This window comes from Plectropomus leopardus, chromosome 20 (genome assembly GCF_026936395.1).
Source record: "Plectropomus leopardus strain MGB_pleo_1.0 chromosome 20, ASM2693639v1, whole genome shotgun sequence".
Taxonomy (NCBI): domain Eukaryota; kingdom Metazoa; phylum Chordata; class Actinopteri; order Perciformes; family Serranidae; genus Plectropomus; species Plectropomus leopardus.
The window spans coordinates 26,869,250-26,887,694 of record NC_142195.1 but is presented as its reverse complement, the minus strand read 5'-3'; the positions used below and the strand labels follow the sequence as shown (position 1 = coordinate 26,887,694).

Here is an 18,445-nt window from a genome sequence, read left to right as displayed (position 1 = left end):
TTTGCTATGTAACGATAAAGTGCCTTACAATAGAGTTGACTAAATGTTAACACTGAACATTTTAATTTAAACCTCTGATTTTCGCAGACATGAACTCAAACCAATGTTTAAAGTTCAAATCTGTGAAAAAAATGTGGTACGGTCCTTTTCAAGTGGTGTCAGATGTAGATAATGGGGTTTAAGAGTTAATATTAGTGTGAGGCTTAATACGTACTTTGGGGATAAAAAGGCTGAAAATTTGAAATAGTTTTTGTTTCAAGAACGGTTTCTTGTATTTGCAGCTCAGTCAGAAAGTAATGAGCTGAGATGAGAGGAGCAAACTGTAAGAACAGCAATGAAAACTCAGACATCCACTCAGCGGCTCACATTCAACCTGCACCTTGGTGATAAACAGGGAGGTGAAGTCAGCCTGATTTTACTTCTACCCTTCTCCATACTGCATTGGTGCATTTCAGAAACAAAATGAAAGGATACATTCTGAAAAGTGTGTCTAAATATGATTAAATAAGACGTTTTGGTTTGCCACTCGCAGTATCATGACTCGTGCTAATTTACAAAACATAACCAAGCTCAGATATTATCTATAATATTTGAAAATGTGTTAATAATATTGTCCATTATCCTAAATTAGAGCCTGTATTTAAACTTCAAGTTGATGATCAAATATGTGGTCTTTTCATTTTCTCTGAAACTTAATAAACCTAATATTAGATTTCATGAATATAGAACAATATGATATGATGCAATACAATACGAGATAATATAATATGATAATGATACGATACGATACGATACGATACGATACCATGATATAAAGAGAACACAGACCGAATCACTTTTGCTCATAATAACTTCCAGGTAGAAATCCCCTGTGTCACATACATGAAATGTAACCGCACTAACCAAATGCTGCTACAATTGGTTATTTCTTAGCCCCCTAAAAAAGGCCCACCTAAAAGCAATGTACTACTGTGACTGGGGGCAGCAGCAAAACCTACTTTAACACCTGGGCGATCCAGTCTGTTGGTTCTGTATAACCTAACAACTTGTGTATAATATGATTACTAAAAAGTGGGCCAATATAGGAGCCTTGAGGAATGCCATAATTGGCAGGAAAATTAAAAAATATTATCTTTGGGTCAGTAAGTTTGCTAAAAGAAATTTAAAAGTAAATATTCTATTTAAAATAAGTAATTACAGTCGTTTGCAGATGTTTGAGAATTCAAACTATAGCTTTCAGACTAATTTTCAAAGTGTAGGAACAGAAGTGTAAGCTGCTGAGTCGATGACATTGAACGTGAACTGCCTGTTTTGTTTGCTCCTCTCTTTGGTTTCCTTCCTGTCTGACTAAGACACTGAACTCATTCTGGTTCACCTGATCTCATGCTCTCCTCCCACTAAAACAAAAACTCCTCCTCCAAAAGCACCATCACCCTCCTCATCTGTCTTCATACTGATGAAGATGCATGCAAAGTCCCCAAGCTGCTTTTTAACAAAAATAATGACCCGCTGAGTCCCTGAGTTCATGACGAGCCAAAGATACACAACAGGAGTCGATAGGAATACCTTGACATTTAGAATTGAACTGGTGCCTTATCTTTACCACTTTGTTATCATTCATATTTAGATTAGATTATTTAGATTTAGATTAAGAGGTAAAAGGGTTGTTACTTTTACATATTTTGATATATATTTTTAATACAGTATCAGGTACAGATAGGAAAAGAGGAAGTGGTGTTTCTGTGTGCAGCCATGAGACCTCTTCAGTGACTGTTAGCAAAATTTTACTTGTTTGTTTGATCTGTCTGTGAAGAATAAATGTTGTCCGAATTACCTATAGTTATTTAACGCAAACTTTTTCTTTTAAGTGGGCGACAGCTGCAGCTACAGGTCATACATTTTCGGGTTGTCTGTCTGTCCATTTGTCCCATCAACATGAACAAGATATCTAATGAACGCCCTGTGGTATTTTCTTCAAATTTGGCACAAACATCCACTAAGACTCAACATTGAAATGATTGGATTTTGGTGGTTAAAGGTCAAGGTCACTGTAAATTTATATGTGTCATTCTCATAAACATGCTGTCTTAAGAAAGCCTTGAGAGAATTTCTTCAAATTTGGCACAAACGTCTACCTTGAGTCAAGGACGAACAGATTAGAATTTGCTGCTCAAGGTCACTATGACTTTGTTCGTCTCACTCTTGTGGATGCAATATCTCAAGAAAGCCTTGAGGGAATTTATTTAAATTTTGCACAAATGTCCACTTGGACTCGATAATGAACTGATTAGATTTTGGCCATCAAACGCCAAGGTCAGTGTGATCTAATATGTCTCAGTCTCATAAATGTGAAATCTTACGAGCGGAATTTCTTCAAATTTGGCACAAACGTCCACCTTTAGTCAAGGACAATTTAATTAGATTTTGGTGCTCAAGGTCGCTTTGACTTCGTCCGCCTCACTCTTGTGGATGCCATATCTCAAGAATGCCTTTAGGGAGTTTCCTCAAATTTGGCACAAACGTCCACTTAGGCTTAATGATGGACTGATTGGAATTTGTCAGTTTAAGGTTAAAGGTCACTGTGACCTAAAATAAACACCCATGTGTTTGGTCATAACTTGACAAGTCATTTACTAATTATGACAAAATTTCGCACAAAAGTCTGATGGGATTAAATGATGAAAATCCAAACAGTCAAAGGTCAACTTTGCTGTGACATCATAATGAAGTGATTGTAGTAACTTAATGATTAAAAACTGATATGCTGAGGTGATATACATGATCCTAAATTTATAATGATTTTGGACCTCGTATTGTCACACCCAATTCAAGATTAGATTTTTTTGCCAAAATATAATCCAGATATATCAATAAAAACTCCACCCGTCTGCAGCACAGAGCCAATCAAAACAAACACAATTGGACTGATATTCTCTCTCTTTCTCTGCCCTTCCTTTCTACTGATGTTTACTTTTAACACTCGCAGATGTTGGATTTTATTTATGCACATCTCATATTGAGATGTGGTTTAGTTTGTGTGTGTGTGTGTGTGTGTGTGTGTGTGTTTGTGTGTGTTTAAAAAACAACATTTGGTGGCACTTTGCATACTCTCTGTGATGTCTACAGCGTTCAGATGTGCTGAACTGACAGATGGTCGTAAACACCGTACACATTCAGCCATTCCCTGCTTCTGTACTTCTTTAAAATGTGTAGTTGCCGTGGTGATGGCAGCCCATCCTCTTCAAATGCCCACAGGTTCACAAGCTTTCATCCCGTCCATCATTATCACTACCCTTCACCTGGCAGCAGTGCCTGGGAATGATTCATAACGACACTTTTGTTAGAGATAAACTTTTAGGAAGTTGCCGCTTTGGATCAACTTTTATGTGTTCTGTCTCGTGTATACGGATGTTTTAGCATCTGCATATTGCAAGTTTTGAGGCTAGATTTCATCAGAGTAAGGCTCTTAAATCAGTATTTGTCTTTCTACCTGTGTGTCATAACGTCACATTGGTGAAGCCATGGAGGTTTCAGAATAAGAGTTAGGGTGTCGACTTCAGGTTACCCAGGTCCTGCCTCAGCATGAAACTGCAAACTAACAGACTGTTCCTGCTGAGGTCCATCTGCTGTTTGTTATTCACCCTGAAGCAGAACAGCCAAGTGCATTGTTGAAGCTAAGAGACAGGTTTTAGTAAAACACACTTTAAGCACTTTTCCACTGAATTAACAACCCTTTAGCCTGGGGTTTCCCCTTTCTTGTGAGTAGATTGTCCTATTATTTATTTTTTTTACAAACTGGGATGTTTTAGATATACACCATTTGGAAATGGCAGTTCCCCTGAAAAAAATGAAATAAAAAATACTCTTTCAAAGGAATTAAAACATCTTAAAAGGTATTTACTTAAAAAATAAGGCCTTAATTGGTATTAAAATGTCTTAAACTTAATACTTCAAAACCAAGAAAAATGCAAAGGATTTTATTTTTTTTTCTGACTTTGCATTGTAAAATCCTAAAATAACTGGTAAATTTAAAAAAACAAAATGTATGCAAATATTTCTTGTAGCATAATATTCGTGTTTTATGTTACAATAAATATTTGGGCAAAGTTCTCCCCAACTCTAAGTAACACATATCAGTTCATGTTTTGTTTTTCTATTCTGTAATATTAGTTTTAGTAAAACTGGTCTGAAATTTCATCCTGAATGGCATTAAAAAGTCCTACAAACATCGAATTCCCACCTGCCTTAAGCTGTAGGGACTCTGTTATATATAATTATCCAAAGAATCAAAGTTTGCTCCATAACTGAGTCATTGCCTCTTTGTGCAGTTTACACTAACTGACCTCATCTGACTTGATTGCACTTTCACTCTGGAGTCCTGGTGAGTTTCCTGCGTCATGTTTAAAGCGGTCCGGCTCTCATGTATCCAGAGTGATAGATTTGACACAACTGTTCATGTCTATGGCTCTTGATTTTGTCCATGATTATCTTCAGTGGACGGGCGTAACACCTCACGCGCTGCTGAATGGACAGTGGTAAAAACTATAAAAAAATAACTCCTCCTGATGATGTGGTGAAGGGCATGCGGCTGATTAAGACTGTATAGCTAAAAAAGTTGGTCATGTTTAGGCTTTTAAGGTGTGTGGTTTGCTGTGTTTTGTTGCTGTTTGAATGAAGGCGACCAGAGAGCAAAAACCAAACATTTCAGCTTCACATCTCTCAAACTAAGAACAAATATGGCATGAAAAAACTAAACTTACATCCATCTCTAAGGGGAAAAAAGCAATGTTTGTTAAGAAGAATATGCTCTGATGATTTTTCCCCAAACACGACACATGTAGGTGTTATTTGGGAATTTTTGGGGCTTCATGGTTTCAGATGTTGATTTGTTTCTTTTTCTTACGTCGCCCTCTAGCTCCTGATCTGTCCTCCTGTGACTCACTTCTTTTTCGGCCGACGGGAGCCCTTCCATAAGCTGCTGATCCAGGGAGACTCAGCGGGCAGACTGTCCCTGTGGAGCATCCCGGACACCTCGCCTCTGCAGCCGCTGTCGACCGCTGCAGGTAACATGACAGTCATTTTCCTACAGAGGAGTTGCTGCTGCTCTGTTGGTCTTGATAAGCTGCAAAAACATGCAGATCTACTAGTGTTAGTACAGTGACGCTACAGAAAGATCTTTATTAAAATGCTAGTTTTACAAAAATATTCTTATTTATGTAGGAAATGTTCAAAAGATGATAAGAGCAATTTTTTTTCTTTGGTAGACCCTCTTAGTAATCGATAAAGATTACGTTTTTCAACGTGGATCATGTTTTTCCATTTTTTTTGTGTCTAAGTGACTCATGGAGATGACTGTTTGATATTGATATTGCACCATCAGTATACGTCGACTAAAAGTGCTTTTTCTCCCACAGAGGCTGAGATTTTTATACTTGACATCTGACAACATTACAGAAAAGATCCCTACAGAGACAGACCTTTTTGTGGAAGAGAAAAACTCTTTTCGCCATCACCAAACCCACCAGACTTCATTTAAATAAACAGTAATTTTATGAACATAAAACACACTTTATTCACAGCTGACAAAAACAAAACCGAAACCTGCTGTGGTTCATCTTTTCACAATTTCAACAGAAAAGAAATAATACGATCATGAACCCTAACCCTAACCCTAACCCAATAAACATATACCAATGTTAATTCAACATTACAAGAGAGGAAATAAATTCAGACTTGTGTCTAAAAGAATAAGGTGTCTCTCTCTGGTTTTGACTGTGTCTCTCTTCTGTCTCTGTGCAGAGCTGCAGGTGTCGTCCACCATCAGTCTCCAGGAGGCGTTTGATAAGTTGACCCCCGTGTCTGCAGGGATCATCGACCAGCTCAGCACTCTGCCTGGAAAAGACGGACCCATCAAGGTTCGAAACCCAACAACGTCACACTTGGTTTTTTAGCAGGGTTTCCGTTATTTCCTGAGAATCTGTTTATCAGTGCAATCAAATGATTTTATTTCAGGACACGGTAATCTGAAGGAAATTCTTTGTGTTATGTGTTGTTTTCTCAGGTGACCGCCAGCGTGTACATCCCGTCTCAGGGTCGCCTGGTGTGCGGGAGAGAAGACGGCAGCATCATCCTGGTTCCTGCAACTCAGACCGCCATCGTCCAGCTGCTGCAGGGCGAACACATGCTCAGGAGAGGTGAGAGAGGAAGGGAGGGACAATAATAAATTATTAAAACTATTGCTGTCACTTAAACTTCAATGAGTGCTGTCATGAACTAGATCAGTTCATTTATTGTGGTCTAAGGAAAGAAGTGATACATTGTTGCCTTTTATTTCAGGTCTGTTTTGTGTTCACATCACTATAAATTGAAAAAATAACAACTCCTTCTCACTTTATGATTAATCAGGGTAAATTCCTGCACTCATGATGATGGCGTAGTTGCCAGATGATCTTGCATATATATATATATATATATATATATATATATATATATATATATATATATATATCCTAAACAGATCTTTTCTTCAACAGTTCCATCTACAGCAGAGGGGATGGATTTTATAAGCCTCAATCCCACTGCACAAAAACCCACTAACACTCGCTAATCTGGCTTTTTAATGCAATGAGAAAGCATATGATTGGCATTGACTTTGCAGTAAACACGGGTTTTTGTCACCTCCGACTCCAAACCAGGTGAATTTACTAATTTCAGCTCCTTAACTGGCGAGATGCAGTGTTATGCCGACACTAATTACTCTCCGTCTCCTCCTAAGCTGCACTCAAACTTTATTTCCAAGTTAGTCCGCATCGAGTTTGAAAGAGACTGAAAAAGAAAGATATATAAAGAGAAGAAACCACTGAAAAGTTTTCACAGACCTCTGTTCCTGCTGCTCTGTACTGTTTACATGTTCTCCTTCTTGTCCGTGATGTCACACGGACACACCAACAAAACAACCCACACACACACAGGCCAGCTGACAGAAAGGCAGACTATGGCTGCAGCGCTGTGTTCACTGGCAGTGGGAATGCAGCCTATTGCCCATATTTAGAGGGTATACCCATGTTTGAAAAACCCACATGCAGGTGGTAATTTTGGTGGGAAATGGATAATAATTAAGCTTCTGACTTCTCTGCAAAAGTAAAAAAAAATTAGCAGTTTTTTTTATAAATTCAACAAAGCAGAGAGTGAGGAATTGATATACATATGATCATTGGGGTGGTGAAGTATTCCTTAAAGACCTTAATAAAAGAAAACAAGAATAAAATTGAAAAGTGTCCATTCTGACTGTTGTCTTCGTCCGTCCCGCAGGCTGGCCGCCCCATCGCACCCTGCGAGGTCACCGGAACAAGGTGACATGCGTCCTGTATCCGTACCAGATCTCGCCCCGCTACGACCAGCGCTCGCTGGTGTCCGGAGGAGTGGACTTCTCCGTCATCGTCTGGGACATTTTCACCGGAGAGATGAAGCACATTTTCTGTGTCCACGGAGGAGAGATCACCCAGCTCATCGTGCCGCCGGAAAACTGCAGCGTAAGACATAAAGCTTCATGTGTCTTACGTTTCTTTTGTCGTTTTTTTTCTTGTCACAAACAGGACAGCTCTGTTTGTTTTTTCTTTGGCTCGATTCTTTTGCTCTTTTTGTTTGCATCTGAGTGATGAATGTCCTGAAAGAGCTTGTTAATGTTGCTGACATTAGATTTAAATGTTACCAGGTGATGTCATTGTTGGTAAAAACCTTAATGACATTGTGTTGTTATGGTCGGATGTTGAATGCACACACACATTCGCCCATTAAACCAAAAAAACATAATGTTGACATTCAGATCAAATGGTCAGAATCCTGTTGTTGCCATGGAGATGAGATGTCAGACGCTGTTTTGTCATTTGAGCTGGACTTGGCGGCATCAGATACAAGCTTTAATTAAGACATTTTATGTTTTGAATGTTTACTTCTACATTGAAATCTTCATTTTTTAAAAAAGTTTTTTAAATATTTCAAAAGTTATTTTTGTCTTTCTCTGAGAAGTTATCACTAATGCATGTTCCATTACTGTCCTGTTACAACAAACAGCTTCTCTGCTATAAAACCGTCGCCACTTTGGAAGCATAAATACTGCAGGAGAAAGACTTTTAGAATAATGTTGAGTTCAGTTTGAGGTAAACTAATGAAATTCACTTTTCTTTGTCTTTCATTAGATAATCTTTTCATCTGTAAGAAAGGCAGCCTTGACTATATTTGACAGAAAAATGCTCCTGTCCTGTATCTAATATAGGTGTTAGATAGTTTTGATGACTGAGTACAAATTTAGGGAGAATGAGGGCTGCACAGAAAGAAATTCAGTTTTAAGTTTACAGAAATCATTACGTTTAGCTAACTTCACTAGCATTGATGATGTGATATTTCCAGCAACACTTGTGAGGGTCACAAAGTGAGTAGTTATCTGCTGCCGAAAGCACCAGCCACTGGATTTAATAGTCCATTTATTAACCCTTTGAAACATGGACTGTCTTCACTTTTCTTGTGTTGTGTTCAGACACCCTCACAACTATTTTAACCGACAAAATCTGACACAAGTGGTTTGCTTTCGTTTGAAAACATGAGTGAAAAGTTAATCAGCAAAGCAAGAAAGCAAATAGTAGATTTGGATAATTGTTTTTAAAGAAGCTAGGTGAAAATTACCATCAGAAATTACAGAATTATTCCTCTTATTTTAAACACTTTTTTTCTGGTATATCCTTGTTTTTTATTTATTTTTTATTTTTTTATTTTTTTAACCAGATTTTTTTTGGGGGTCATGTAAATTAACCTATGTTTTTGAAGGACATCTACCCAAATGCTCAGGTCTCAAAGTGTCAACAAGTCAGTGAAATATTCTTGCGGCTCTAATATTTTTCAGAGCTAATCCTAAAATAATATTCAAAGGTTTGGATTCAAGAAGTTGTTTCAGTTCTATCTCATCAGTGACATTGCATTTTGTTCTCAGGTTCAGTTTCTCTTGATCGTTTTTCCTGCTGTGTCTCCTCTGCAGACTCGGGTGCAGCACTGCGTCTGCTCGGTGGCCAGCGACCACTCTGTCGGCCTGCTCAGCCTCCGGGAGAGGAAGTGCATCATGCTGGCGTCACGACACCTCTTCCCCATCCAGGTCATCAAGTGGCGTCCGGCAGACGACTACCTGGTGGTGGGATGCTCGGACGGCTCCGTCTACGTCTGGCAGATGGACACGGGTGAGAATCCAGTAATGACAAGCAGCACATCATTACCCCTCAGACATGAGGAGGAAACTTGCTGGGCCTCATTAACATTTTTTTTTATTCTGGCAAATGAAATGTGGATAATTTGCATAGTTGTTATTGGAAATTTGCATGCAGATTTTCCACATTTCTGTCACATGTCCAAATAATTTAATTCAGTTACCATCAAGGTGATGTTTATGTAGCTCGAAACGTCACCCCATTGTTAATTGAATTAAATATTTATGGGAGCATAGTCAACTGCAGGGACTTTGTATATTCTTCTCTTATATTATCTCTTGTCCAGCACCTGTTTTTGTGTTGTTTGGATGTTTGTGAACTTTCAACACGTTAAAGTTTTTTCTTAAATTTCTCCTCTGACTCCTCTGCGCCCTCTCTCTTCCGTCTAGTCGTTTACAGTAAACATGTACTGTATGTGGCACAGCACAGAGGTAACGTTAGCGTGAGTGATGACTGGCCACTGCAAAGGACCAGGTGTGTGTGTGTGTGTGTGTGTGTGTGTGTGTGTGTGTGTGTGTGTGTGTGTGTGTGTGTGTGTGTGTGTGTGTGTGTGTGTGTGTGTGTGTGTGTGTGTGTGTGTGTGTGTGTGTGTGTGTCTCTCTCTCTCTCTCTCTCTGTGTATGTGTGTGTGTGTGTGTGTGACCTGAATGAGTTGTAGTGCTGGGAGATTGCAGGGTAGCTAAGTGTGAAATTAAGGAAGGTGTGTGTGTATTCAGGCGTTGGACATGTAATAGGGACATAGCTCACAGGCCCTTCATCACACACACACACACACACACACACACACACACACACACACACACACACACACACACACACACACACACACACACACAGGTATAATGGCACTTCTTCTCTCACTCAATAGCAGAGCCAATACTGATGTCAGCTGTCAGCTAATGATGCCTCCCTCTCTCTCTGTGTTTCTGTGAAGCTGTCGGAGACGGTGAAGACTGTCTGTGACCTGAATCATATTTAGGAGACAATAGATGATACTGAGACAAACAGAGGGAGACACTGTGAGAGAGAGAGAGAGATTGGAGGATTGATAGAAATAGAGGACAAGAAGAGAAAACTGATGGAGACAGAGAGTGAGTGTGTGAGAGGAATTAAGAGAGAGAGAACAAACAAAAGAGGACTGAAGTCAAACTTTTTTTTGTTTGTCTTGGTTCACCGCGTGGCCAAAAGTATGTAGACGCTGGGGCTGCTTGATTGTGACCAAAATAATAATCGTGATTATTTTGATTAATGTTAAGATCACAATTATGTATTAAGACTGTTCATTTTCAGTTTTCCAGTCCTGCTTCCTCTAATTAACCTCCAGAATTAAATCTATGCTCTCACACTCAGACCTGGAAAAAAAGTAATTAAAACGTTATTAATTAATACGTTATTAATCCTTCCTCTCCCCAATTAATCAAAAATCACTCTCCCGCCTCCGACGTTCAGATTGCAGCAGCTCGGCTTTACACAGGTTTTAACAGACGAGATAACATCACCCCAGTCGTCGCTTCCCTCCACAGGCTCCCTGTTTGTTTTAGAATTGATTGTAAGATTTTGCTGATCGTTTTTAAAGCTCGTCTGGGTCTGGCCCCAAGCTACATAACAGAAATCTTGATCCCTTATGAGCCAGTTCACAGCCTTAGATCCTTGTGTGAGGTCAATCCAAAATCGAGGTGACCATGTTTTTGGCATCAGGGCCCCTCGGCTTTGAAATAATCTGCCCGCGGAGATAAAGCTGGCAGAATCAGTAACTTCTTTAATTCTTTTAATTTGTTCTTTAATTCTGTCGTGATACTATGCGATGCTTTTTGCATTTGTGTGGAAATATTTCCTGATGGTACCACCAGAAAAAAGGTCATGAAGTCACCAAAATCAGTAGGATTTATCTTCTTTGGACCAAGAGTATCTGAGGAAACAGCCATGTTTATCTGGACAGGAGTTGCTGAGAGACCAAACTTTTGACTCCTTGTTAGAATCTGGCCCCAGCTTTGCATGCTTTAATGGTTTCAGACCAGTTTGTTTACATAAAAATTAGGATACAATACTTGTAATCTTTTACCTGCCTCAACCAAGAGCACCTGTCGGATCAGCCATCAGAGCCAGAGCAAAAGCTTTCTTTGTGTTTCCAGGGGCCTTGGACCGTTGTGTGATGGGCATAACGGCGGTGGAGATCCTGAACGCCTGTGACGAGCTGGCTCCGGCCACCGTGGACGCTCTGAGCCACTCGGCTGTGAACCTGAAGCAGGCGATGACTCGCCGCAGCCTGGCGGCCCTGAAGAACATGGCTCAGCACAAACTGCAGACGCTCGCCACCAACCTGCTGGCTGCAGACAACGCCGATAAGGTACAGATCATTTTTTTAGCAATAACAAATTTTCCTGTGTTGAAGTCTGACTTGGGGCACTTTTTTTTCATGAGAATCAAAAAAAACAGACGGCGTTCAGACGGCTTTCACATGTATTTAAACCTTTGAACCCGGAGCAAACCCTTTCGAAAACATGGGGAAAAGACAAGCAACTGGGAGAGAGATGTCCTGGAAATCGCAAAAAAATAGAGGATTTAGATTTTTTTTAAAGCTGGGGAAATATATCCAGAAAACTATATTTAGAATTATCACAATTATATATATAAAATTATTTTGCAGATTAATTATAATTTTTAGCAGAATTTTTCAGGTTATTTTGCTGTTTTTTTTTTTTAGTTTCCTGTTTTTTTTTGTTTTGTTTTATGCTAATTTTCAGGTAATATTTTTGTAGTTTTTACTAATTTCTTGCTAATTTCAAGGTCATCTCTTGTTCATTACAAAGAAATCAAGCCAAATTTCCCAGGTTTTAAAGGGTTAACTAATATTACATCAACTGTATCTGCTCCTTCTCCAGCCCTCTGTATTATGTCCAGCAGGAGAATTAATGCTCCTGCTAACAGGCACTGTGCATGAAATAGAGAGAAAATAGATCATAATTAAGAACAGCATTGAATTTGAACAAAAACACAAAAATCTCCTACATATCTATTTAATTTTTAATTAAATAATTATTTATCTGTATAATTATTAAGATGAATATATTTTTAACCAAACACAGCCACATATCCTTAATCATCTATGTATAGATTTTTTTGTAATACTGATCTGTATAATTATCAAGATGAACATGTTTTTTGACTAAAACACGACCAAAATTTTTTGATGTACTTAGTTCCTGGCTGGACTGTCGGCTGCAGCACAACGATATGGGTAAACACATGAAGAAAGCATTTATACATGCAGCCCACTCAGCTATGGTAAAGTCACAAAAATCAAGGAAAAATGACCACAAAATAAATGAAAAATGACAAAATAATCTCAGCCAGCAGGGCGCTCTGCGTCTGAAAGGCTCTCGGACGCTCCCGGTGGGATATAGAGCCGTGTGGAGGAAAGAGCAAAACAGCGTCATTGACGTGCTGCCGGTGGAATCGAGGCACGTCTAGTTTTATCAGAAGTCGTCGCTCTACTGACTTCTGATGCTTGAACTGATTTCTGTGTCTCTTTCATGTCTTTTCTCTTTTTTTGTCATTCATCAGCAAACAAACAATACTTTTAATACACACCTCTGCAAACACACACACACACACACACACACTCACACAGCGGCTGGTCATCTCTGACCAAAGTCAGAGACCAATTAAAACTCGACAAACCAAAGGTCAACACTACAGCCACCGAGAGAGACAGAGAGAGACACAACCGGTGTCTCCCAGGGAAGGATGAACTATCTTAAATGTCAAAATGATGAAAAAAGAAGTGCAGTGTTTCTTTTCTTTGAGATGGACTTTAGAAATCCATACAAATGTAAAAACACGCGAGTCTCTGTTACAGAACAGACTTACGGTCCATTACTCTGTGTATATATATATATATATATATATATATATATATATATATATATATATATATATATATATAATTTAATGTTATTTAATTAGGTGTAATTGTTTTTTGATGAATATTTATGAGTATTTAAGAATGTTAGTTGCATCAAATATGCAGTGCTTACTTTTTACTCCTTCTTATTAAAGGTCCAGTGTGTAGGATTTAGGGCATTTATTGTCAGATATGGAATATAATAAGTGTGATTTTTTAAATGTATAATCACCTGAAAAATAAGAAGAGTTGTGTTTTGTTACCTCAGAATGAGCCGTCATAGCGAGTGAGTCCTCGTCTGCAGAGATTGCCATTTTGCACCGCATTGTTTGTACGGTAGCCTGGAACAGACAAACCAAACACTGGCTCTAGATCAAGCACCACCCACTGGTGGACCTCGGTCCAGGTCCGGACCAAAACGCCGTCTTATCCGGACAGTGCAGGATTTTTTGTGTAAAACCACTCTGACTGCAGTGCAACAAGTTGAACTTTGAGATCTGCATCAGAGTTGTTTCAAAGACAGTTTGTTAACTTAATGTAGAGCGACTGAGTTCATTATTCACACAAAGATACACATTTGTTACAGCAGCACCGTCACTAAAAGCAGGGTTTGTGCTTTTAATATAGAATATCAGCTTTTTTTTCTTTTTCTTTTCAATATTCCCCATTTTTTCTCTCAAAGTTTCCGCAGCCCCCCTGGCGCCCCCTAGAAAAACAGTGATTTACTGCGCAGCCACCAGCATTCATTCTGCCCCCGAGGACCCTGTATAAATTTCAATTTTGGAGTCACAAAATCGTATTATGTTTCTCTCCAGTAGACTCCCGCCAGGATCTTGAGTTGGTGGTTCTCGTCTGACCCTCACAAATATCATTCATGTCAGCCTCAAATATCTCCAGGCCCGATTCCCTCTCCTATTTTTGCTCGACCTGGACAGTTTAATCATATTTGGAGTTTTTAATCTAATAAATATACGTGACACAAGATGTTTGTTGTCTTATATACATCAGTAAATATATCAGTAAAGTTGGGTTCTGTCCTCTGTTCGTTTTCATTCATAAAATAGTAGCCACATTTCTGACAAATCAAAAGTAGCGTCAGTCGTTTATGTGGAGCGGCTCGAGAGTGTCGACCTCTCGGATGATCACAGCTTCACTTGTCAGACTCGGATGATCTGATCTGCCCTGACGGACTAAACCCCGCCCACCTGGGCCTCCCGGCACAGAAAACAAACGCTCTGAATTATTTAGTGTCTCAACAGCGTTAGTACAGTTTGACTTTTGTAGTTTGAATCCGTTTGTTGGCTTTGTCCTTTTCGTCTTTTTCTCTTCCTCCAGATAACCTTTGTGCTTTTCCTTTTTTTTTGCCTCTGTGCGTTGGGTTTATTGTAGGTGTCTCCCGGGTTTTTCCTGCCATAAATGCCCATAATCACAGCTCCTTTCTGAAAAGGCCAACAGCACACAACAGCTGCAATCTTTTCTCCCTGTTCAATCAGAAATACATCACTGTTGTTCTGCTCTCTGCCTCCCGCCTCTGTGCCATCTCTCTCATATCTACTCAAATTATGGGTCAAAACCACCCACTATTCTCAGTGTGTGTGAGAGTGTGTGCTCCCCTGCTGCGTGTAATGACGGATAATGACCGTGAAATGTCAGACTATCAACCCAAACATCACAGCCAGCAGCTCCGGGCCTCCGTCTGTGTGTGTTTACAGCTGATGTTTGTTGTTGTTGTTGCTCACATTTCAGTTTGTGTGCGAGAGAGTCGATGTGTGACTTTGAGCTCGTCCTCCGGCGGGTTTGTCGAAGCTGCCGATGTGTGGATGTGTTTGTGACACACAGAGGAAAAAAAATAAAGTAGAAACTGAAAAAATTAGTCGATCGACTGAAAATGAATTGGCCACAATTCAATCTACAAATCAACATTTTTCACATTTGCTGGTTTGAAGATCTCAAATATATGAAAACTTATTTTAACTAATCTGATGAAAAAAAAGATCCTGTTTGTAATTTTAATGAGAAACCTTCCCAAAATAATGGCTCGGTATATCTCTAAATAAATAGATAAAATAAAATAAAATAAAATCTAATAAAATACTATAAAAAAAAAGCTTTTTGAAAAATAAAAAACATTCTCAAAATACTTAATTAGTATTGCCTTTCATTGTTTTAAGATAAGTTAGTCCTTATTTTGAGAAAGTTTCTCATTATAAAGACAAAATAAACTGAACATCTTTGGGTTTTGGACCGGGGATGCACGATAATATTGGCACGTCATCGATATCGTTATATATTAGCTTTAGCTCGGCTTCTCACTAGTTTTAAAGGACGTCATCACTCTTATCCTGGCTTCCCTCCACTGGCTCCCTGTCTGTTTTAGAATTATTTTAAAAATTACGTTTCTGAAATTTCGACCCCTTATGAGCCAACGTGCAGCCTCAGATCCTCAGGTGGGGTCCTGAGGGTGAAAATAACTTGCGGGAACCAGAACGGGACCGGTTCCCTAAGTTTTTTTTCTCTTTACTGTAAAAAGTCGCTTTCATCACAACAATGAAAAACAGACTTGCAGAATTATCTCTTAATCTCGAATGTGTAATCCATGGCAAAATTCAAACGGGATCAGGGAATTATTTGTCTCTCGCTGTTGACGACCATACACATTTATTTTGAAACAAGGTCCCGTGGTGGTGCACCGCAAAAGAAGGGACTGACTTTTCCCTTTAAAAGCCTTCCACCAGCTCACATGGCCATCTGCGTCTTTAAATCCCAAAAACTACACATAATGTCATACAGGAGGCAACAGTCTGAAACAACAGGAAATAAAAACATGCATTTTCTGAAGTCAAAATTGTCCAAATGTCAGTGGAGCTTAGATTTTTATTTTAAGTTTATCTTTTCACCAAATTCTGTAGCGTAGTTTACTGACTTCACTAGTGAGACGTCATTCTCTTATGCATCTGCCTGTACCAGGTTACAGAAATTATAGAGGATTTTCTTTATGTATGCAGTCTGTGTGTGTGTGTGTGTGTGTGTGTGTGTGTGTGTGTGTGTGTGTGTGTGTGTGTGTGTGTGTGTGTGTGTGTGTGTGTGTGTGCGTGTGCGTGTGTGTGTGTGTATGTCCCTTGGACTCCAGTGGTGTTTGCCAGAAGGGCCCTGCAGGACGATGACCTTTAGACCTACTGCCCAGGAGCTATAGGACAGTGTGTGTGTGTGTGTGTGGGTGTGTGCATAGATAAAAAATTAAAATTGAAATGTCAGTTTTTTTTAAAAAAGAGACCATGTGCGTGTATCTCCCTACCTGATGCAGTTGTGCTGCAGCTTACTATTATTTCAATCAACTATTAATCTTCCAATTGTTAAAAAAAAATGTGAAAAATGCTTGTGACTACTTCCCAAAACCTAGTGATATCTTAAAATTGCTTCTTTTGTTCAACCAGCAATCCAAAACCAGAAGACTCTTAATTTTTTTTTTTAAACAAAAATTACAAAGAAAAGCAGCCAATTCTCACATTTAAGAGGCTGAAACCAGCAAATGTTTGACATTTTTGCTTAAAAAATGACTGAAAAGGTGGACTGACTGTCAAAATAGTTCACAAATCATTTTTTTAAAATCAACTAATCGGCTAAACGGCAAATTATTGCAGCTTGGTGGTGTGGTGAACTGACGAGATCCCAAAGATAAAATTTTCCAAATTTGAGAATTAATTTGGCTTGAATAATCAGATTGACATAAAAACACAACATCAGTTTTGGCTTCTTTATCAGTAACATGCATGTGTGTGATGTCCTCTGTGTGCAGTGTGGCAGGTTGCCTTTAGATGGCAGTGTTCATCCACCAAAACAACACACACACACACACACACACACACACACACACACACACACACACTGCAAACACACTGACGACACACTGACAGTGGAACATGGGAATGAGACACAAATGTCTCGACTTTCCAGCTAAAAATCTGACACATCTAACTAAACAAGCAGTGTTTGCTGTGGCGACTGAGGCCAGTTTACAGCGTTCAGAGGTGTCGGCGTGCGCTCGGTGACCACAGCGCAGACGCAGTCTTCTGTTGGACGTTTTTGTTGAAAAGATTTGAGCTGGAATAAGTCAGCTCTTTGAGTGAATTAATAAATTATCTGTGCAGGAGGCAAAACAACAAAACAGGAGCAGCATTGTGTAGATGAAGTTTGTACCTTAATTTGCAACCGACTTTTCTCACCTCTCATTTGGACGCTCACACGCTGCACACCCTCAGGGGCGATTTTCCTGTGATGCTGCTCCTCTGTGTCGCTTTGTGTGTGTGTGTGTGTGTGTGTGTGTGTGTGTGTGTGTGTGTGTGTGTCAGCTGCAGGTGTATTGTGTGTCTCGGTCAGTCAGGAGTCTCCACGGCTAATTATTGTTCTCTCTCCATCTCTCTCACATCCACTTCAATCCCACAAGCTTTAACAGTATGAGAGCTTAAAAAACAGTGTTTCTTAAGCCACAAAGTACAGCACAACACATACAAATACTAAAAATATTCATTTTTTAAAGATGATTTTTGGGCGTTTTTGCCCTCAGAGGGAAACAGTTGCAAGAGTTTGGCCCCATAAATAAAAAGTCCTGCAAGAAACGGATTAATATCCTCTTCTGCCCCTTTGTTTCTCTTTATTTCCTCACTTCTTTCTTCCCTTAATCACCCGTCCCTCCTGTTTTTTCCCTCCTCTCCTGCCTGATTGCAGCCATCAGGTCATTAACATGTAAACAAACAGTACTGTTCTACATACGGCTCCACACAGGTGTCTGCTAATACAATTAAAATCGAGCGGTGTGGGAGTATTGGTGGCAATTAATGGATAATTGTGTGTGTGTTGTGTGTGTGCGTGAATGACAGTTTGTGTTAAAAGGGATGACTAATTTAAGTCAATATTCTCTGAAGTGTTTTTTTTTAAATATGTTTGTTGGCAGTTAGGGCTGTGTATTGGTACCACTACACTACATTTTTGTCTTTTTCACTACATTTTTTATTGACCAAAGTAACCCAATACTAAGTGGTATTGAACTTTTCCAGTCAAGTGGTGAGGTTTCACTTACAGCCGATGTCTGGGAATGTTCTTCAATGCAAGTGTGAATCGCCCACTATTGCAGTAGCTGCAACCCGTGTAATCTGTGCGGAGTCGTTTGTACAGCTATTTAATAAATATTTTAATATTCTTGATGCATAGTTGAGTTTATTTGCACACAAATTAAAAACTGTGTAAAATCCAGGTGAATTACAAACACAACTACACGTACGTGTTAATG

General features: G+C 39.2%; 1 protein-coding gene across 5 annotated transcripts in view; it reads left to right on the top strand.

The window, feature by feature from the left end:
• wdr7 (WD repeat domain 7) overlaps nucleotides 1-18,445 on the top strand; it is a 109,563-nt gene that overhangs the window by 9,042 nt on the left and 82,076 nt on the right. For all 5 annotated transcript variants that reach the window (XM_088071495.1, XM_088071497.1, XM_088071498.1 and 2 more), the window contains 6 exons: nucleotides 4,916-5,063; nucleotides 5,800-5,915; nucleotides 6,062-6,194; nucleotides 7,312-7,532; nucleotides 9,032-9,227; nucleotides 11,387-11,601. In XM_088071495.1, coding sequence (XP_087927621.1) covers nucleotides 4,916-5,063; nucleotides 5,800-5,915; nucleotides 6,062-6,194; nucleotides 7,312-7,532; nucleotides 9,032-9,227; nucleotides 11,387-11,601 — 1,029 coding nt within the window. The remainder of the gene's footprint in view (nucleotides 1-4,915; nucleotides 5,064-5,799; nucleotides 5,916-6,061; nucleotides 6,195-7,311; nucleotides 7,533-9,031; nucleotides 9,228-11,386; nucleotides 11,602-18,445) is intronic.